The 22,734-nt window shown below is 32.1% G+C and overlaps 2 protein-coding genes and 1 pseudogene across 2 annotated transcripts in view; all 3 read right to left on the reverse strand.

Moving 5' to 3' along the window:
* LOC113370007 (mannosyl-oligosaccharide alpha-1,2-mannosidase IA-like) overlaps nt 1-12,809 on the reverse strand; it is a 75,662-nt gene extending 62,853 nt beyond the window's left edge. Inside the window, exon 1 of the mRNA XM_026610645.1 lies at nt 12,682-12,809. The gene's annotated coding sequence lies outside the window, so the exon portion shown is untranslated. The remainder of the gene's footprint in view (nt 1-12,681) is intronic.
* LOC113371223 lies at nt 544-13,196 on the reverse strand. Its single transcript, XM_026611861.1, has 3 exons — nt 13,184-13,196; nt 12,682-13,033; nt 544-634 (listed from the first exon to the last, which is right to left on the reverse strand). The coding sequence occupies exons 1-3, from the start codon at nt 13,194-13,196 to the stop codon at nt 544-546; spliced, it is 456 nt and encodes a 151-aa protein (XP_026467646.1).
* Nucleotides 13,197-17,014: 3,818 nt separating this feature from the next.
* The window catches only part of LOC113371224, a 203,352-nt pseudogene continuing 197,632 nt past the window's right edge, over nt 17,015-22,734 (reverse strand).

Here is a 22,734-nt window from a genome sequence, read left to right on the forward strand (position 1 = left end):
CTGGACCACGAGGGAGCTGAGAATGCAAAAGAACAAAAACTTAATGAGAAACAGAAAAATATCTAACCGTAAATAGGATTAATTTTAGCATTATAATTTATGATAAGATACAAAAATGTTTATGAATCAAATTTGACCAATCTTCCTCACAGGTTTACCCATAGGTTCCTCAGAACAGATAATTTTCGATAAAAAGGCAAACAATCTAAATATCAATGACGATGGCAATGGTATAAAAATTAAACAGTATATTCAAAATGTAGAAAAAACAGATGAGGATTTTGAATTTGTGTAGGCAGCTTTTTATCACTATTAAATTATATCTTTTTTTATATTCAATTTTATTCTGCAATCTGTATATATTATTACATCAAGCAGAGAATGCTGACAAGTATATAATAAAATAGTTGATTACAAATTAGTAAACACCCCCTCATGGCGTACCTACTAGAGTTAATTAAAATATTATTAGAAAAACTAAAAACAAAAGGAAAAAACAATTTAATATAGTAAAATGAAAGTATTATAGTTAATTAAACTATATTAGGCCTCCAGGTATTTACTTTTAAGCCTGGTCGGCTGGCCTTCCAGGTATACACGACATGCTAATTGGTTAGGATGAACGTCTATTCTGCTATATTAGAAATTATATTTAATATAATACTATGTTGGCAACTAAGTAAATGCGGCTTATAATCTTAGATGGTTTCAATTAAATTTTTAGTTTTGCTGACGTAGACCAGATGTAAAATACATTTTGTTATTGGATAGATAATTCAGCTGTCAATCAGTAAAAAAGATTTTTAATCGATTGCGTAGTTTTCGTTTGGTATTAGTTGAAAGATGAAAAATCTAATAAAAAAAATGCCAGATTTTGCTTTTTTATTTCTGCAAAGATAAAAAGGTATCTTATGCTCACAAAAATTTATGAGCTGTTTTTGGTGACAAAGCCTTAAAAAACTGCTGTGTCAAAATTGGCTTGCCAAATTTTGTTCTGGTGATTTTTTTACTTAAACATGAAAAAGTGGTCGACCAAACCAAACAAACAATCAACTCTGATGTCTTCATTGAACAACTAATGAAATTAAACAATGCACTTCAAGAAAAGCGGCCTGAAAGAACAAATAGAAGTGGTGATTTATTTCAATATAGGAATCATATAAATTTGGCCTCTTTGGCAAAAATTATTAGAGCTTGGTGGGAATGTCACATCCACCATATAGTCTTGATCTTATACCTTTTGGTTTGGATTACTTTTGGTTTGGATCTTTATAACTCATTGATTATGGTGAAATCAAAACCTGATTTGATTTTTGCCAATAAAAAGCAGAAGTTTTATGAAATGTGGGATGATGATGGTGGAGTCAAATTAAACCTGATTATGTTTTTACTTATAAAAAGCAGAAGTTTTATGAAAAGTGGGATGATGATGTTGCTTGAAAGATGACAAAAAGTCACTTACAATGACTTGAATGAATTACAAAAAGAGCAATACAATCCAAATCAAAGTTATTTACTCCCATGGATCTTGATAAAATACAAGAACACAAATATTTTTTTTTAATTTAATTTTTATCTGAAGAAACGAGGATTATAACAGAAAAAAAATTACAATATATATTATCAACAATTTTCCAAACGTCTATCTCATTAATCAATTACTGTCGTTATCCGAAACTGTCCGTGTTTTTTTACATTTATTTCGTGCAATTCGATTATGACAAAATATTTACCTATTCAAAAATACATCTTACATCATTCATTGTTAACTTAAACACGGCAAAAATATACAATGCGTACTATGCAATGAATTATTTTTTCAAATATGTAATTCGATAATAAATTCTAATTTAATTTCAATGAGATTTTCCATGTGTTCATATTAAATATAAATGATGAACGTCGGCAGATGTTGAAATAATTCAGAATTCGTTCGCGGAACGCTAAACACAGTTCCATATCGGCAATTATTACGGGCAAATAACAATTTACAAGATAATATTTGAACTATTAATAATGATCATATGAATACTCAACGACGTATTTCCTACATCAGTCGATCAGATTTCGTATCGTTCGTACGTGTCATATCTGTAGACAAAATATTGTGATCGTTAACACAGATTTGCGCAATTTTATCAAATGAGTTTAAAAAACTGAAGAAATATTAAAAAAATATAATAAGTATATTTTTTAACTTCCCGTACGGTAAGTTATTGTAATCGTCCCAAAATCGAAATTGAAAGATTTTGCATTTCTTCACGTTTTGAAGGCTTCAGAAAACATTTGAATGGTTCAGAAAACATTTGATTCCTTTTGATGGGGAGATTAGTTTTTGGCAAAGGCAGGTTCAGTCATTTCGGAGATACCGAGCAAAGAGTGCAGAAAATAGAAATCGCTTTTTGAGAGAATGGAGCATCCGATTTGAATGATCCAAAAACCATGTAGTGAAGTGCTGATTAGGTTTTAGCAAAGGCAGGTCCAGAAATGAATGATTTCTGAAAATGCATTAAGGTTAATTTATATTGTAGTCATAACGTACAGTTTATTCTATATTAGGTCTAAACCAAGTGATTAATTTAACTAGTGGGGTGCATAGTGACGAAATGATCGAGTATTGTTAAATGTTTTGACATAGATTATTATTAATATTGTAACAATGTCTAATATTTATAAGAATTATATAAACTGAATTGCAAAGTTGAAATTATTTGTTTAAATTATTTTAGAACAGAATTAAAATTGAAATCTGAAAAATTTTCGATATACAAAAAAAAAAATTCTTTAAAAAAAAATTTTTTTTGAAAAAAAATTTTGAAACAGTTTTTTTCCAAAAGCAATTATTTTGTTGAAACAAGCAGAAAGTTCTTTGAATAATTCAAATCGAACACTTAGTTCTCTCAAAAACTGCTATTTTTTGCACAATTAGCTCTGTATCTTCGCAATGGCTGGATCTGCCTTTGCTAAAAACTAATCACCTCTTCTCCCAATCATTACAAATTGAATGTTTTTTAGATCATTCAAATCGGGTACTCCGTTCTCTCAAGAACTCGATTTGTAATTTCTGCACTCTTTACTCCGTATCTCCGCAATGGCTGGACCTGCCTTCGCCAAAAACTAATCAGCACATCTCCCTATCAATAGGAGTCGTTTTTTGAACCATTCAAATATCGGTCGATCCGTGCGCCCGAAATATTTTTAAGACTTTTTGTGTTTAATTAAATATATTTTTACAAATATTGATGCCAAATCAATAATTTCTTGTACGAGTTAGTTTACAAAGTACATTGTGTTAATCTTTTATAAGCATTATATCTAAACTTATATCGTATTATATCAATCAATGATACATTTTTCAATATCAAATTATTAACAGTATAGTGAAATATATTAAGCGTGAGGTTTTTTTTGTTAAAAAGATGTGAATCGAATTTTGTCGAAATTTACAACTAGCTTTATAAAATCTATGTTAGAACAGCTAGGTTGTAAATTTTTAAATAGTATTTCATAAATAAGTTTACTCCTCTTTAACGTTAGATAAAATTATTGTCTTAATCTATCAGTGTTTACAAGTTTCTCATGAAATAAATTTAAATATGTATTTCATTATGTAATGTAGTTTATTACACTTAAAGGGTGTACATAGAACAATGAGTAAAGTTCCAATTACAGCTATGGGTCGATCAGGGTATAGTTTGGCATGGTGTTCTATTTATTTGCATTTTTATATTAAGTTAAGCAAGTCGTAAGATAAGAGAGAAACTTTACATGTTTTGTATATGTATTTGATTTGAATGCAATTTTTATCGGAAATTTAATAAAATGGTGTATTGTTGCATGTTGAAAATAACTAACATTATTTTTTATGATCTTATGTTACTATTGTAACTGCAATGCGTATAATTTTATTATTTTTTATTGGCTTCTTAATGACCAATACTTTTGTGTTGGCCGATATTTTAGCACTAAGAAAACCATGTTTATGCATTCCAAAATTATTTGCTTTTAAATTCACACACTTAAAATATGCCTCGCTCGACACGGTATAGGAAAACACTACCTACGTTTATACTTTTTTATATTTGTCAATTTTTTATGGTAATTAATCATTACATTTTCTCTGTAAGAGACACTTTCAAACAATATGAAAAATTGTCCTTTTTCATTTGAAGTTATTTTATTTCTTTATGTTTTATAAGAAAAAATCTTAATTAACTTCCCGTAGGGTAGTTATCGTAATGAGACGAAAATCGAAAATAAAATTTTTTACATTTCTCGACGTTTTGAAGGTTTCTGAATATTTTGGCATACCTCAGAAAAAATGGATGTGCGTGTGTATGTGTCTGTTTTAAATTTAATATGATATATAATTGAATCAATAATCGATTTCCTTAACAAATCTAGTCTAATCTACATGATTTGGGTTAATAGGGCTCAACGTTAGATAAGTAGTAATTTCAATGGACTGCAATTTGAAATCAATTCATTAAACTTTCATTTGTATTACAAACGCATTGTAGGTAATGGTGAATGCTAGAATACCCATTACATTAGTGAAATAGTTCACTGTAATTCCAGTAAATTGGTCGGACTATTCAGATTTGAAAAATATTATGCATAATATATAAGCCAGGTAATAACTAACGATGGTATCAATATTTTATGAACTATTAAAGAGGAAATGTGACACATTTTGCAGTAGCATTGCTTAGTGGTGAGAACGTGGTCTAGAAAACTACTGGTTCCGGGATTGATATCAAGCTGTAGTGATATCAGTTTTTCACGTGAGACTATATTTCTATAATATGATAAGTGAAAATTGCCTCTCAGCATAGAGCTCATTTGTATTTGATAAAATGATCTAAGAAAAATCTCGTTAAATAGATAATTAACTAGTGGGGTGGGTGGCATCGTGCCTTAAGGCAAATTGCTGGAACTTCCCGTACCGTAACGAAATGTTCGAGGAATACTGAATGTTTTCAAATAGATTATTATAAATATTGTCTAATATTTATAAGAATTATATAAACTGAATTGCAAAGTTGAAATTATTTGTTTCAACAAAAAACTAAAAAAAAAAAAAAAAAAAAAAATGGAACAAAATTTTTTTTTCCAAAATCAATTATTTTGTTAAGACAAGCAGAAAGTTTTTTGAATCATTCAAATCGGACGCTTAGTTCTCTCAAAAACTGCCATTTTTTTACATATTTAACTCCGTATCTTCGAAATGGCTGGGCCTGCCTTTGCCAAAAACTAATAAACACTTCTCCCAATCATTACTAATTGAATGTTTTTTAGATCATTCAAATCGGATACTTCGTTCTCTCAAAAATTCGATTTCTATTTTCCGCACTCTTTGCTCCGTATCTCCGAAACGACTGGACCTGCTTTTGCCAAAAACTAATCAGCTCTTTTCCCTATCAATAGGAATCGAATGTTTTTTGAACCATTCGAATCGGTTGATCCGTGCGCCCTAAAACGTGACTGGAAATTTGTATCCACACATACATACATACACACACACACACATACACACACACACACATCCATTTTTTCTGAGGTATGCCAAAATGTTCAGAAACCTTCAAAACGTCGAGAAATGTAAAAATTTTCAATTCCGATTTTCGGCCCATTACAATAACTTACCCTACGGGAAGTTAAAATAACAGACTTGCATAGCAATAAACAATAGGTTAAGGTAGTGGTTTCCAACCTGTGGGGCGCGCTCCCTCAGGGAAGCCTGTGGTGAAGCAAGAGGGACATATAGCTGTTTCCAAAGTATTATTATTAAAAATAAACCAAAAATTTTAAATGACAAAAAATTAATGAATAATTAATTATTTTTTATGTTAATAAAATCATTTAATAATATCATTTGAATATTTATGAATTTGAATTGTTAACAAAATTGAAAGAGAGAGCAAGATTTTTTTTGAACGGAAGGCTGCGGGGCGAAAGGTTGGAAACCATTGGATTATAAGGATTCTCATTGCAACAAGCTCTTATATAGAACATATACAGTTTTCATTACAGTTCAAACAAATATAAGTAAATGTATTTTAACAAATTGGAGAACAAAACCTTTATAGAATTAACCCTTTACTCTCGCGAATTCCGGAATTTCTATGTATTTTTCCGCCGGAGCGGCGACATCCGAGTCGAAAAGGTTAAATATAAAATAAATGACTAAATTTAATTTGATATCTAAGATCTCAGTTGCATCATTATACTACTAATTAAATTAATAATTTCAAAGTGCCATAAAATCACCGTGAAATGCATCATCAATTACAGAACCTGGTATGTACATATACCATTTTAAAGTGCGAAATTACAGAATTTGATAACTAATTAGTATAATTTATTATTTAAACAACTTCAAAGATGATAATTTATTATGTTACTTTCAAAATGGAAATAAAGAGAAACTCCTAACTCAATAATATTTGCAGTATATACTGCAAGATCATAATATATAACTAATGAAAACGATAAAAACATACTTTTTGTAATTATTTTTACTATTTCATTCCCAACAGTAGGGTACATGAATGAGTTATCTATTTTTTAAGTAAAACTTCTTTAGGCGTGACTAGGGTGTAAATCCGTACAAATGCAACGGAAGTGCGTTACGGCAAGGTCGAGTGCCAATGATTCGTCATTCGCTCTCGATGATATCTTTTCTATACGAGTCGATTGTGATTGATCGTCGTGTATGTGAATAGAGATCTGTCGTTGTATGCGTACCGGCGTCAACGTTGTATACGTTCCGATATCAATAAGGAAATCAGCATAGATAAATAAACATTTTAAAGTTACATCGTAGTACAAATCTTGATATAATGAAAAATGCCTGAATCAGAAGAATATTTTACTCTGTTCCTTGAAAATAATAAAACAAATTAAACATTTGTGCCGTGTACTAAACGTAAGTTTATTGATTAGAAATTATTTCTATATTATTCGTAGTTTCTATAAATCTTTGAAAATGGAAAATATTTTTAGGCAAGATAGATATTAGAAAGTTGTTCAAAGAATGAGATTATATCGCCAGCGAAAAAGTAGAAAAAGTACAAGCAGTGAATAAATGCATGTTAATTTTAATTACATGAAGTTCTTGAAATACAATTACATGATAAGTGAAGTTGCAAAAACAATATTTGTTTCGGCGTTGTTTAACATAATCCACTGTATGAATGAATATTATAGAATTTATTAATCAGCAATTACTTCATTTCTCTAATGAAGGTTCATTTCTAAATGCTAATTACAATGACAAACCGATCAAGTCATATTCGAAGTATGACTAATTACATTATTGTTTTTAAATATTATACATATTTTTAATGCAATTATAAATATATAATTTATAATTTATCATTATATAAATGTGTATAATGTTTGACACTAATAAATGTGTGCATCACGAGTGTTACCATATTACTAATAAACATTATTCCAAATTGTTATATGATGTATTTATTTTTACTTAAATGCCATCTTGTACAGTAGCAAATAAGTTTTACTTCAATCGCGTGTGAACCTTACACGCACTCCTTTTTTTTTATTATTGTGGATATAATTTACACCTGTCCAATAGACATTAAGTAAAAAAAAGAATTATCTAATAATACTCAAAAACTTCACTATTTAAACTTCTTAAAAAACGTAGAGTAGTATGCAATTTACTTCTAACTTCACTATTTCTTATGTATTATTTTTTTCAATTTGTAGATTGAATGGCAGTACATTAAAAAAACATTAAATATTTAAAATAGACCATACAAAAAGTTTGCTTACCCTGCCTCCAATAAATCTGTAGAGATAATTACATAACATTTTAAAGCAATAAGATAAGATATTAAATTTGTCCGTTGTTAGCGATAAAATGAAGTATGTTTTCAAGTAGGTCAATCACTACTTGTGGAATAACAAATTTGCAAGCGATTCAAAACTTATTATTGTAAAATGACGATTTCAATAAAGAAACTGCTCATACATAAAATATGTAAGGTAAAGTATTTGAGTTATCATTATAAATAATAATCTTATTAATAAAATTAAACACCGGAGAAGCATAATGAATACTTATCTACTAAATTAATATTATTTAATTAAACCAATTGTTGGAAAAATATTAATAAAATAGATTAAATTATTTATTTATTAAATATGTTCAATGGAGTTTAATTTGAAAGTACTGCTTTTTTCTCCAGAGTAACGTTACGCAAAAAAATTTAAAACAATTACGCTTAATAGTGGCTCCTTACTGTTTCAATTTTTAAAGAATACCTTTGAAAAATAGCATTCTCTGAATTTAAGTCACGTAAACATTCCATGACAAAAACAAAAGGCACACCTATGTTGGTTAAAGTATGAGATGTACTGATCACACGTAAATTGATATATGAGTTTGAATTTTCTTATACCAACAACATTACTTTTAGTAAAATAATACAATTTCGAAGATTTTTTTTTCAAGATTCCTGCAAAAATATATTTTTCATGTAACACATATATGACTGGCATATATAAAGTCCTATATTAAAACATTTATTCTCAATTTATTATAAGTCTAATAAGGCTTGTGTAGAACTTTTTAGCGTCAGACACAAATAACTGACATGGCGATTAACGCATTAAAATTAATTTAAAATGTAACAATTATATAAATATATTGCATTGAATTCAATATTGCAAAATAAAATATATTTAATATATCACTTGAAAAAATAGAGATTTTATATAAAGTAAGAAATTTTTTAAAAAGCTCTGCTGCAGAAACATCCATTTCAGTTGCCACTAATTGTAAGTAAACATTAATTAACTTCCCCTAGGGTTATTATAGTAATAGGCCGAAAATGAAAATTTTTGCATATCTTCACATTTTCAAGTTTTCTGAACATTTTGGCGTACTTCAGAAAAAATGGAAGTGTGTGTTTTGTATATCCGCATTTTTTCATTCACGTTTTCGGGCGCACGGATCAACAGATTTGAATGGTTCAAAAAACATTCGATTCCTATTGATAGGGAGATGTGCTCATTAGTTTTTGGCAAAGGCAGGTCCAGCCGTTTCCGAGATACGGAGCAAAGAGTGCAGAAAATAGAAATCGAGTTTTTGAGAGAACGGAGTATCCGATTTGAATGATCTAAAAAACATTCAATTTGTAATGATTGGGAGAAGAGGTGATTAGGTTTTGGCAAAGGCAGGTCCAGCCATTTCAAAGATACAGACCTAATTGTGCAAAAAATTGCAGTTTTTGAAAGAACTAAGCGTCCAATTCAAATGATTCAAAGAACTTTCTGCTAGTGTTGACGAAACAATTGCTTTTGGAATTTTTTTATCAAAAAAAATTCTTTTTGTATATTGAAAATAATTCAAATTTTAATTTTAATGCTTGCTAGTTTAACTAGTTCTAAAACTCACTTATATACTTTAAATAAATAATTCTGTTTATATAATTCTTATAAATATTAGACGATGTTACAGCATTTATTTATGATAATCTATTTGAAAACATTTAATATTCCTCGAACATTTCGTTACGGAAAGTTCCAGCAATTTGGTTTAAGGCACGATGCCAAACACCACTAGTTACATTTTTGTATTATTACAATTTCTGTAATAGTGATGATTTTTTTTATTTCTTCAAGTGAAAATCGATGTCACTACTGCTTGACATCAGACTGCTCAAGGTGGTCTCAAACCTGGGATTGTGATTCAAATCCCATTGCTCGAACCACTAACCAGCGGGCGAACCCAATTAAAAAATTATCAAAATGTATCAATATTTGATTTGGTTAGTAAAATTTAATTTCAATAAAGTAAACAAACAATTCAATTTGTAATAACAAATAAAAATAACGAATTTGCTGAAAAGTGTCTAATTTATATGAAATTTCCAAAACATTTATATTTTTGATGATTAAATTAATTGTTTGCGAGGTTTGTGATATATCTATGTTAAATTTATTCATGCTAAATCGTGCATTTAATCTTGAAAGTCAAAGAATGGAAATTTAGTTTCCGAAGAATTCATACATGAACTTGAGAATTATCAGTAAAAGATCTTGACGATTTTGGACAATTCACTCAAAGTACATTCTTTTCTTTAAATTTTCTAATTTTGAATCCGCCTTTGGTAAATTTTTAAATTGTAAAATAGCAATAAAGATAAAATTTTGGAAAACAAACAAAAAATTTGGACATGCACATGAAATTGGTCAGCAAAAGTACATGACGATTTTGGACAATTTATTCAAGGAACTTCTGTTAATCTTTAAAGTTTCTAATTTGGAATCTTTATTCTCAATAAAATTTTCTAGTACAACATATTAGCCGTGACGAGGAGGAATTTTCATACATCAAATGCTTCGTCAAAAGCAAAAAATAAAGCCATTACTAATTCTGGTTTCACCGCAAAATAAAGCTATTATTTTTTTATGTGCACTCACAGTGCTGCAAAAAATAGCATCAGTCAGGCACAGCAAAGTAAAAGAATGCCTCAGGAATGCGATGTTTCAATATACACGGATTGAATGAATGGGCAACCTTTTATTCATAAATTGACGCAGGTAAACGTTTTTCACAAGGTAAAAGAAGTAGTCGAAAATTGTTTTGTAGTAAAAATCTGCTTTACGTAACCTTTGTGTAAACTGCTCACGCTTAATAAGGAAACTAGCTGTAAGTGGAATTCTGTCTTAAGGCAATTAAGGCATCGTGCCTTAAGGCAAATTGCTGGAACTTCCCGTACCAAAAATTATTATTTTTTTAAAAACGATTAACATTTTTGAAAAAATTTTACTTCAAAAAAATTAGATTTTTGAGAAACTATAAATTGGACAAAAAATTACTTTTTTTTGAAAAAAATTTTTTTTAAAAAAATTTTTTTTTAATTTTTTTTTGAAAAAAAATATGTTTTCTTTATTTTGACATATTTTAGAAGATCTGAACTTTTTTTCAAAGCAATCGTACTGCTTTAACTGCATAGAGACAAAATATAAAGCGCGTAAGCGCCGCGTCGCTGTCTGACGGATAAACATTGGTACGGAACCCATAGGAATGTAAACAAAATGTATATTTATTGTTAAAATCTTGATGTGCATATGTCTAATGATCATTTTTGATCGCCAAATGGCTTTTTTTTACTTTTTTCATTAGATCTCCGAAATAGACCTGCCTTCGCCAAAAACTAATCAGCACGTCTCCTTATCAATACGAATCGAATGTTTTTTGAATTATTTAAATCCCTTCATCCGTGTTCCCAAAATCGTCGACGAAAATGCGTATCCGAACACACATACACACGCACACACATACACACGCACACACATACACACACAAACACATCCATTTTTTCTAAGGTATGCCAAAATGTTCAGAAACCTTTGAAACGTAAAAATATATAAAAATTTTCATTTTCGATTTGTTTGCGATTACTATAACTTGCCCTACGGAAAGTTAACAAGAAAATTCCTTCTAAAAACTATAAAATTATTTTCAGACTAATAACCATGAATAGTTGTAAAGTACGCTCTGCAACTTCAACCCAAAAAACGTCTAGCATTTTTATATCAATGCACTGAATAATGTTGATAAATAATGAATCTATTATGTTACCTTTCTTCAATTAATCAAAGAGGGATTGGCCTGGGAAGAATTTTATCACAATAAAACAGAAAGAGCGAAACAATATATAGAACAGATTTTTAGGTAGACAATTGTTTAGTAGGTTGCCGAATTAACACTTTCGGGACGGCACCAATTTCAAAACAATCTACTTTACCGGCTGTAAACTTGACTTCATTGTGTATGTTATGCAATTTGTTTGATAAAAAATTGTGGTCATTGAAGGACATACATTTTTAATATTAATTTATTTTTGATCATTTTATAAAGTATGGTGACGTTCAAAACAATTTCCAAAATACATTGCTGGTTTATTTTGACATGTTTTACAATAAAATGTTGTTCGCCGCCTTACTCCTGGTGCTTTTCTGTCAGTACAGACAATACAATCCCTTTTTCTTTTAGAATTTAGAATATGCCACTGATTAGTCAGTATATTTGGTCATTTTTTTGCTGTAATAATGGTTTATTTTTTCTATTATATTGTCTAATAATTCATTTATAAAATATAAAGTAAAATAATCTATTGAATGTCTTATATTGCTTGGTATTTGTAGTAGGAGTGTTTGTTGATGTATGCCAAACTCGATTATTGAAGGAGAATCGGCACATTCGCTAATGTCTTTCCGCTCTTCATTTAATTTGTCAAACTTCTTTTTTTTGTTAGTCGGATAATATCATCATCACATTCATCACTATCTTCGGTGCGAATAGTAATTTCGTAAAATTTGTCTGTATGAATGTCTATTTGAAACTCATCTTCACTACTGCTTAATTCACAAAATTTACTAGTCGTTTTGCCATATTTAAAAGCGCTCGGTCGTTTTAAATATTAAAAAAAAGGACTATATAGCAAAGAAAAAGGCTAAAAATACTACTAAAATAATTTAAAATTATTTTCAAAATACAATACTGTTTATCACTGCTATATGTAATTTATTCAACTTTTCGATGCAAACTGAGTCATTGTTTATACAATAGCCTGTGCCTTACAGAGTATGCTTGTCCACTGAGGTGGACAGGCGTCCCCAAAGTGTTAAGACTTCACTTACCTCTTTGACTTTATCCTGCGGGCTCTGGTTTCAGGATCCGAATCCTCTCCGTTGGTTATCGTAGGAGCTGATGGTAATTTATTCGGGGGCGCAAGGACAGGCTCACTAACACCAGGCAGTTCGGGTGCCCTCAATGGAGGCTCCTGTTTTTCCTTCTCAGGTAACTCGGGCCTCTCTAGAACCCTCAATTCGCTATCCTGATTAATTTTTTCTAAAAGTTTAGCACGATCGTCCTGAACCCTATAATCTTTATGAGTGTCGTGACTCAGAGGCGGAGCCGGTATTAATAGGTCTGGAATAGGTTGCTGAATTTGCTGGTAATACTTATAAACATTATGGACGCCACCAAATTCTGGAAGGAAGAAAAAACCACCGAAACACACGACACAAAATGTTAAAAAAACAAGTCCTATCAAACATTTTTCGCGTTGACGAAACGAACGTCGAGCGAAATTGAGGACGGGCACGCCGGTCACCGAGCGCTGGTAACTCGGTAGGATACCCGGCTGATTCATTGTTTTTTACGAGTTTTAAAAGATGTTTTCATGTATGTTTTCACACAAAAATCACAATAATAATGTTGAGGTTGACACTTGCACGTCCGCCATTACGAAACGAATCGACTCGACACAAGACGGCAGAGCGACAAACGGTACGAGCGACAGGCGAGTGACGTGTGGGGACACGCGCATGTGCCGCGGCCGGTCTATTGCTGCGGCCATCTGCGGGCGGAATCGCGAACTAAACGGTTCTGTTCAAGGATAGATGCAAGATAGATAAAAGTGGGGCCGATTCTCGGATGAAATAGAAAAATTTTATATTACGGGTCTTTAATTGTATGCAGGGCCGGTCCTGGGGTCCTTAGCGCCCGCATGCAACTTTTTTTCTAGCGCCCCCTATTGATTTTAAATGTTTTAACAGTTTATCGTTAAGACTATATGAATATTTACACATTTTTTTAAAATTTATTTTTGATTATTGTGGATATAGTACACAAACAAATAGATCTAATCTAAAAGCGTATAAGATATATTGATTTTAAATTTATTTAGAAAATCGAGGCGATTCGCGGGTTGATTATAATCAATTACTTTTACATTTTCAATTATTTTTAACGTATGTACAACATTAATATTTGGGTTTTGAAACATTTTACTTATTTATTATGCAATTTAGTCTATTGAGCAAATCATGTCAAGAGAGCTAAAAAAAACTAGCTTTTCATTTTCGTAACACTCGTATTTCATGCTAGATTTTTAAATTTCAATTTAATTTAATTTTTTATTATTTACAATATTCAAAATTACGTCGTAAACTTCTCCTTATTTATATCGTAAGAGCCGAATTGTATTCGTCCTTGCTTTCTCGGCACATTCAAAGTATCAGATTGTTGTTTTAAAGTTAAATTTTTAACGTATTTTTGAAGTATTGTCCAAAAATCAGTAAAAATGCAAAGAATTTACACATTTCTTGACCTATATTGGAAAAAAACTAATTATATTTGATATGTATTTCTGCATAGTTAATAATCGTTCCAAAGTAACTTTTGCTTCCATTTCTCATATTTGTTCCATTTCCATAACCCTAATCACGAATGTCTTCAACGTTCAAAATTTATCAGATGCGAAACATTTCCAGCAAAAATAAAAGTTACAACTTCTAGATACTAAATCCCTATTTTTAATTGTTCTCTATTATAATTTGTATCTATTTTTATTAACAAGTTCCGTTTTAAATAAATCATCTCGCAATTTTTCGTCAATAATGCCAAATAATTTATTCTTTTGTAGGTTTGCGCTTACGGGATTGAACACATATAATTCCTTTTTCGATTTCACAGTAACTTCAAACAAATCAAAAATTGAATAAGTAAATTGAGCAATAAACAGAGCTGGTATTTATTAATTCACAAAGTTATTAATCGGTTAATTGTTTCTACTGATATCACGTTGCAAATTAAATATGCTTTTTGTGTCTCCGTATCCCTAGTTAATTTTGATTGTTTATTATAATTTATTGAGTATTCTATATTTTATATAAATAGTAAAAAACATAAATAATATATCAAAAATTTAATTTTAGAAACTCGCTTTGCCGCCCCCTAAGGTGTGCGCCCGCATTTTTTGCATGCAAGGCAGAACCGGCCCTGATTGTATGAGTAGTATCTTTAATCCTAGTATGTATTTGCTGTGCGATTGAGTATTTTACACATAAAACCTAACCTCCAAACCGCACAAATCTGTAGAGAATGTCATATTTTAGTTTAAGAGGGCGTCCATTAATCACGTGAGCTAGTTTTTAAGGATTTTTGGATTTCCCCTCCCTCCTTGGTGATTAAAGGTGATATTCAAAATTACCCCCCCCCCTCCGCCACCAAACATCAAGTGTATTTTTAGTTACGTGATATTACTGTAAAATTTTTGTTTTTTTTTGGAAATGGTTGATTTTAAACAAAAAATCTGTTAGAAAATAAATACATGTGATATTTTACTATACCCCTCCCTACCCCACCTGATTTTTTGTGATTTTTTGTCAACCCCCCTTCCCCCTAAAAATCTCACGTGATTAATGGACGCCCCCTAAACTTCATGTATAGATACCAAAAATACATCAGAAAATTGCTATTTGATATTTGTGCCGTTTTGGAGGTTAAAATTTATGTATAAAACGACTGAGTGTCAAAACAACGTTTAAGATAAGTTTTGTGTGTTATCTACTTATATATAAAAATAAGTCGGGTTTTCCTTCCTGACGAAATAACTCGAGAACGACAAATAACTCCAGAACCGATTTCGACAATTTTGCATTTGTTGAAAAGGTCTCGGGCTCCGCAGGGTTTATAGCTAAGAAATTTAGTGGTGCATTAATGCAAGTTGCTGGAACTTCACGCACCGTAATTAAAAATTCAAGTAATGACATTAGTGAGAGTTATCAGAATTATGCTTGGTCAAGTCAACTAGCAATTCTTGCCGCAAAGAATAATGATGTACACGCACTGAATTTCACCATTCAATCAAATATTGCTGGCGAATTGATGATATACCAATAATTCCGACTGGTCTTCCGTTTGACTTCAAAAGATTGCAATTTCCAGTTTGCCTTGCGTTCGCACTGACAATTAACAAGTCGCAAAGCCAATCGCTTAGTGTTTGCGGGATAAATTTCAAATAGCCAATCGCTTAGTGTTTGCGGGATAAATTTTAAATAGATTATTTAGAAAATCATTGTTTTTCACATTGGCAGTTATACGTTGCCTGTTCACTAACTGGAAAACCATCCGCTTTGTTTGTGTTAACGTCAGACCAAAAAACAAAAAATATGGTTTACCAAACAGCACTTTAATGAAACGGATAATTTGCAGATTCACTTTCATTTACTTAGAGAAGTTCAACTAAAAAACACTTAATTTTTGTAATCGAAATTAATTCATTACTGTTGTGTAATAAAATAAAATTTTTCCTTTTCAAATATAAAACAAACAAAAATTTTTTCATCTTTCTCACGAAACCATCTGGTGGCGAAACGGAGTTCGTCGGGTTTGCTAGTTAAATATAAATATTTCAGAAATTAAATCTTATAACGTACAATTGTATACATGATAATTTGTTTGTTTGTTTTGAAGTTCTTTAAATTCTGGCTATAATAATCAGTTAATAATAATAAGATTTCAATATCAAAATCAAAATGTAAGGAACGTTATATATAAAAAGCATTAAAAAACTGTGAAAAATAATGTTCGATTATCATTATAATACAATCAAAGAAATTCAAGTACAAAACCATATTTTATTTCATAAAAATCTTTTTATTAAAAATGCATATAAAATTTTAAAAATACAATATAAAATTATAAAATATTTCTTTAATAAAATTTATCGTAAAATACATGAGATCGCGCACGAACTATATGAAAATTTATTTCCCTAATATAACATACATATATATTTATTACTATACTTAAATAAGAAATATCACAAGTTTCTTTTCTTAAAAATATAAATACAACACTTGATCAACTTATAAAACTTCGAAGACAATTTACACTCATCAGAATAAATATCATATAGCATTAATTTTGGTGTTTGTGTATCTATTAAACATCATAATCTTTTTGTTAACAAAATACTATTTATATAAACAGAACTCTCTATAGACATATTCAAGTAACATAACATTTCAAAATCATTATCAAACATATGCACGATAATGATTTTAAAAAATATGATAAATTTTATTTTGGATTTAGTTCAAAGGAAGACGGATTTTTGCATTATCATGCACCAAAAATTAAAAATTAACATCATACCTGAGGTATCAGTTCTGATGTGTCGATAAAATAATTTTTAACTCCATTTCATCTGTGAACAAAAATCACAGTGATGCTTAAAAATATTTATGCTAAAAAATTTAAATATATACTTATGAATTAAAACTTTCAAGTCCTAGGCCTAAATCGGGCCATGTAGAAATCACAGTCACCACAATACACGTTCGGCGCCACCACGTGCTTTTTCCGGCACAAGTTGCAGATGACTGCCTTTGCTGAAGCTTTCACAATAGCGGTGTTCGTATTAACTGTTGCTATTGCTATTTTGGGCGTCGGAGAATCGCACCCGCCTTTCGTTCCTGGCTCAAAACTTACTGATTTTTTCCGCTGCTGGTTACCGTTTTGTTGTTGAATCATTTGTGGTGGATAATTTCCAACTGGATGCTTTTGTGGTACCGGCTGGTACGGATTCATTACTGCAGCCTGGGTGTCGATATAGTTTGGCATTTCTACGTGCGGTTGTGGGACACGTTGATAATTCTGAGGGATTTGTTGCTGTTTGTATGGTACACTAATATTAAGATTTTGTTGTTGAGGATAAACTTGTTGATTCATTTGAGCCTTTTGAGCTTGAATCGTCAATGGTGATGGGACTTGCTGGTAGGGATTCATAATTTGTGGCCTTCCATTCTGATTATAGTACTGATTATGAAACTGCATTGGTTGCTGTTGATACGCTGCCGGTGGATTGTTATATTGTACCTCCTGCTGCAAAAGTTTTTCCCTGGAATCCTGTCTAGCTAAAGCCTGCTGTGTTTGCAAGCGTATTGCTTCTGTTTGAATTCCATTTGCAGACCTAAGAACCCTTTCCAGAATCGGATTCGGTATAAAACCATCCTCCTCGTCCTCATCCGCTGTTGCAACCAAAATAACTTGATCACAGAACGATACACTTTTCTTCTTAGTTCTGTTGTCATTATTACCAATATTGTTACCGGCGCTTCCCGCATTGGTGGAAGCGGCAATATTGCCACCTGAATTCAAATTAACAGCGTTAACATTGCTCGTATTATTAACTTGACTGCCAATAATAGTCATGTCATTCGCTGGTGAGTTGTTGAAATTTTGGGTATTGCGGAACCACCATTGACTATCATGATATTGCTCGCATTTGTATAATCCAAGTCATGGATACTTCCGTTTTGGCCGTAAGGAAGGTTATTTGTTGTATATCTAGAGTTATATCCAGGATATTTTGGTGGATTGGTGTATGGGCTAGGTTGTTTATTACTTCCACTTATCATATTATTAATTTCGTTATTTATATTTTGTATTGTCGCCGCATGCATCATTTTTGCACTAGCCATATTATTTCCAGTGTAGCCCTGAGTACTATCTGATTGATTATGACTATTCATACTATAGTTGGCAGTATTTGGATTTCTAGTGTTAACAGTGCAAGGACTGATACTTTCGTTATGATATGAATTATTATAAGAGTTTATTTGTTGCACTATAAGATCCATTTGTACTATTCGTACTTATATTACTCAAAGTGTGACTTGTGTTTTCAGAATTATATGAAGAATTTGATATCGGATTACTTGCCACAGAATTGTACGAGTTATTTATTCCTGGATTGGGGCTGCCTGTGCTACTAGCCGTATAATTAAGCGGAGAACTCATTGTTGTATAAGGTGATGCACCATATGAGCTATTGGGGTTACCATAACTAAGCGGACCAGTCACATTAGTTGAATTAGAGATTTGATCATTTGAACTTTTGTTCAGAGTTTTATGCACGGCGGCATTCAGTCTTTCAACTTCTCTCAGTTCTTCAGCAATTTGATCTGGCGCAATTTTTTGTTGCTTTTGTGGCACATACGTATTTTGATGATACATGTTTCCTGTTTTAATATTAGGAACAGGGCTTTCAGTACTAACGCTTGCTGAAATTTTCGTACGTTCAAATCTAGAGGCCAAATCGCGCACAGATTTACTAGAAGCAGATTCTGCGTTCAAACCAGTTTCTTGATTATCAGAAGGGCCATTTGATTCAGAATTGCTATCTTTTCGTGATCGTAAGGCTTGCTGAAGTTCTCGCAACCAGGATCCGTCTTTATTTTGAGATACTTCTTTAGGCTGATCTTTACTAACTTCATCTTCAACAGAACCAGTTTCAGTGGGAGGTGGTGGAAATTCCTCACTGTGTTGTCGAGAATGGCAAGTAGAACCTTTCGGACTTGGGTAGGGTGGTAATGATAACCCGTTATCATTCATGCTCGCAAAATCTGATTTTGCATTTAAATTTGAGATCTGCTGTGCCGAGCTAAAATCATTCTTCGAATGAATTGATACTGACTGTGTGACAAAATCATTTTGTTTGTACAGCATTAGCAATATATTCAGAAGTATTCAAGGAGCTCTTGGTATCCATCATATTATTCAAGAAATCGGCTTTACTTGGAATACCAGTTTGCATTGATGATAAGTGCTGTACTTGGCTCAAATATTCATTTTTGTTGAGTAAATAATCAGAGTTATTGGAGATCGGCGCTGAAAAAAAGAAATATATATTTATTATAAGCTGCTAAGATAAACGAATTGGATTTTAGTAGTTTAATTTTATAAATAAATAGTTGTATATAGAAATATTCATATGGGCCAAAGTGGTAACTTGGTTTGAAAATAAAAACTGATGTAGCAAAGCAATAGCTAAGGTATAAGGCCTTATACCTTAAATCTTATAAAATATCATTAATCTTACCTAATTTTGCTCCAACAAAATCAACTTCATCTCTGGGAGGATTTTGCTCTTGATGAACATCCGCTCTAGTCACTATAGTAACATTCGTCGACTGTTGTGGCTGCTGTTGAACATGATTAGTTCCCAAGTTTTGTACATTTCCAAAGTTTGATTGAGGAATTTGTGGTGTTGAAAAACTAAGTTGAGAAGTTGTCCTCAATGGTGGCGGAGGCGGTACTCTAGCAGCGGTCAAAGGCACTTTTGAATGGAAACTCTTTCTCATGAGTTTGCTGCGTTCCATAGATGAGTTCACGTTGCCATTGGGCTGATACTCAAGATGCTCTTCAGACAAGTAGCCGCTACTTGTTGAAGATAGAGATGGAGAGGGTGCTGGGATAGATGTATCATCTTTTGACGCATTTGTTCCATTTTTAGCTTGTTCTTCACTTTCCGTTAGATCCGGCATGCTTCTATTTCTACGTCTTATTAAACCACCCATCAAAAGCTTTCTTCTCACTTTATGTTGCTTTTTACCGGCCTTTTCTTTGTCTTTGTCTACTTTTTCTTCATCTTTATTTCTACGCAACAAAGTGTCCTTTGCGTTGGCTAACGATTCTGATTTATCGGGCATAACCGATAAATCAGATTGTATTTTGCCGCGATCTTCGCTTCTACTACGCTTGCTTTGATCCTTTTGGCGTCCAAATAAACTTCTACTCGGCCTTTCATTTGAGGTGTTTGCCGGGCTCTGTTTTTCATTTGCTTGATTCGCTTGTGAATTACTCGGGCTTACTGGAGGTGTTAATAACTTATTTCTCTTGGGTAATGTGGCATAAATTTCAATATTCTTCACTGCACCATTTTCAGATGACTTAGTTTCTTTCCTGAAAAACTGGGGTAAATTACCCGTTGTTATCTGATTATTGGATATCTGCTGACTTTGTTGAGCAGGTTCGCTGTTGACATGCGATTTATTTGAAGAATTTTTATCGATGCTATCTCGTGAGTTTTGCCTTGAGTGATTGCTTGATGCACGACCACTTGTCGAACCTGAAAATTTCGAGAAAATATTAGAAATTGCAGATTTAATACTCTGAATAAGAAATAAGAAAATCTGTTTAAATGAAGAAATTATTATAAGTGTCAAGAATGATGTAGTTCCTATGTTCACCTGATGATTTATCCTTCGAACTCTGCCTAGAATGTGATGGTTGTACTTTTCCAGCAGGTTCCATCCTTTTCTGTAAACCTCTGGCCCTCATGACACATGTGTTGTGCTTCATACGGGCTCGTGTCATGGCTCTTGGGTTGCTGTAAGGTGCATTCATCGCAAGTTCTAGCCTGTGAAATGGCTCTGGAGCACAAAGACAGCGCTGTATTCAGGTTCTTGTGCATCTTAAGCTCTCCTACTTGCTTCTAAAAGTCTCTAAACATCATCACACAAACTGCTCGCAATCAAAAATCAAAGGAGATTGCATATCATATTGTTCAGGAATCTGGGCCAGATTTGGAGATGCATGTGGCTGGACTTAGAGTTGGAGCATGTTGACATATGAGAAGATGAATCGGTTTGAAGACAAGGAATATGAATCATATCTGAAAAAGACAAATATGTGATAAGTAACATAATGATTATTGACAAAATATAAAATATCAACTTCAAAATAATCAAAAATTAAATCTTTTGCGCATCTTACCCCTGGTCTAATCCTAGTTGATTCATACGTTTTCCTCCGTTATTGCCATTACCATGTAATCCATGGAAATTTAGCATAGCGGCTGGATTATTACCACATTCTGTGGCTGTGGTGGAAGAAGCGCTAGATGCGGAATTTCTATCTCCACTCCAATTTCCAGAATCCCTCCTTCTCGGCAAATTCATAGCGATATGTTCAGGTAGCGATAAATCGCTGGGCGATAAGCTATCACCACCCTGTGAAAGAGTTTGTATAGCCGATTGATTTAATCCAGTTTGAGGCATATGATTCATGGGTTTGAGTGTTAATTTGTTGATTTGACGATAGTTGATGGTTTATTGAATCTCGTCTTCTTGCCTGGTTCGCATCATTCAGAGTATCGTTTATTGATGATAAATGAGATAATGCCTGATTCACACCATTCTGTTGATTTATATGCGCAGTATTTTGCATTACTTGGGCTTTTTCTTGTTGGCCACTAGCGAATTTGAGAATGATTAATATTTTGACCAGTATACCCTTGCTGGATATACGACTGATTCAAATTCTGCTGTTGCATTTGAGTCGTGTGCTGCTGTGCCATGTGTGGTAAGGAAGAACCGGCACTTAGCGATCTGTGCAAACCTCTAGATTGTGGGCCACCTAAAAATAAATTAAAGATTAAAGAAATGGGTCAAGATTTTTATTTAATTTGTTTTCTAGCTATATTATTTACCATTGGAGCTCATAGCCTCTTGAATAACAGTCAAGTTTTGATAATCGTTCTGAGGATTTGGAGCTAGTTGACTTCTATTTCCTACAACGGGAGTAAGGCATCTTCGCATTTGTTGTTGCTGTACTGTCATAGTGTTTCCACCATTTACCATAAAAGCCATCCCTTTGTCCAAATTGCTTGGGGTATTTGCCCTGATCATCGATGACATCATAGATCCATTATGGTGCATTTGTCCATTAGGAACTTGCGGTCCGTTGCTTTGATTATGTGAGTTTTGCGAATAATTTTTGGGAAGGCATTAATTGGTTACTCTGTGGTCCATTACCAATTAAATAATTTGAATTATTCATGTTTTGCTGCACAAAATTATTGCTGTTTACCACCATATTTGGATTGGATATAGCTTGCATGTAATTCTGATTTGCCAACAATTGGGCAGTATTCAACTCATGCTCTGGCAATTTGTTGATAACGTTGTTTGTATTTGGAACTGAACCTTTGTTGTTGGAGGTACTTTCAATAGGGGTACCATTCGGATTTGCATAAAGCAGCAAAAGTGGCTGACATCTACCTCGCTTGCAGCGTTCGACAACTTGCTCCCCAATGTGGGCCAATTTCCTAAAATAAA

This window comes from Ctenocephalides felis, unplaced genomic scaffold, assembly GCF_003426905.1.
Source record: "Ctenocephalides felis isolate EL2017-DRISC unplaced genomic scaffold, ASM342690v1 CF-g0.4_SCAFFOLD_01492, whole genome shotgun sequence".
In the NCBI taxonomy this organism is placed as follows: domain Eukaryota; kingdom Metazoa; phylum Arthropoda; class Insecta; order Siphonaptera; family Pulicidae; genus Ctenocephalides; species Ctenocephalides felis.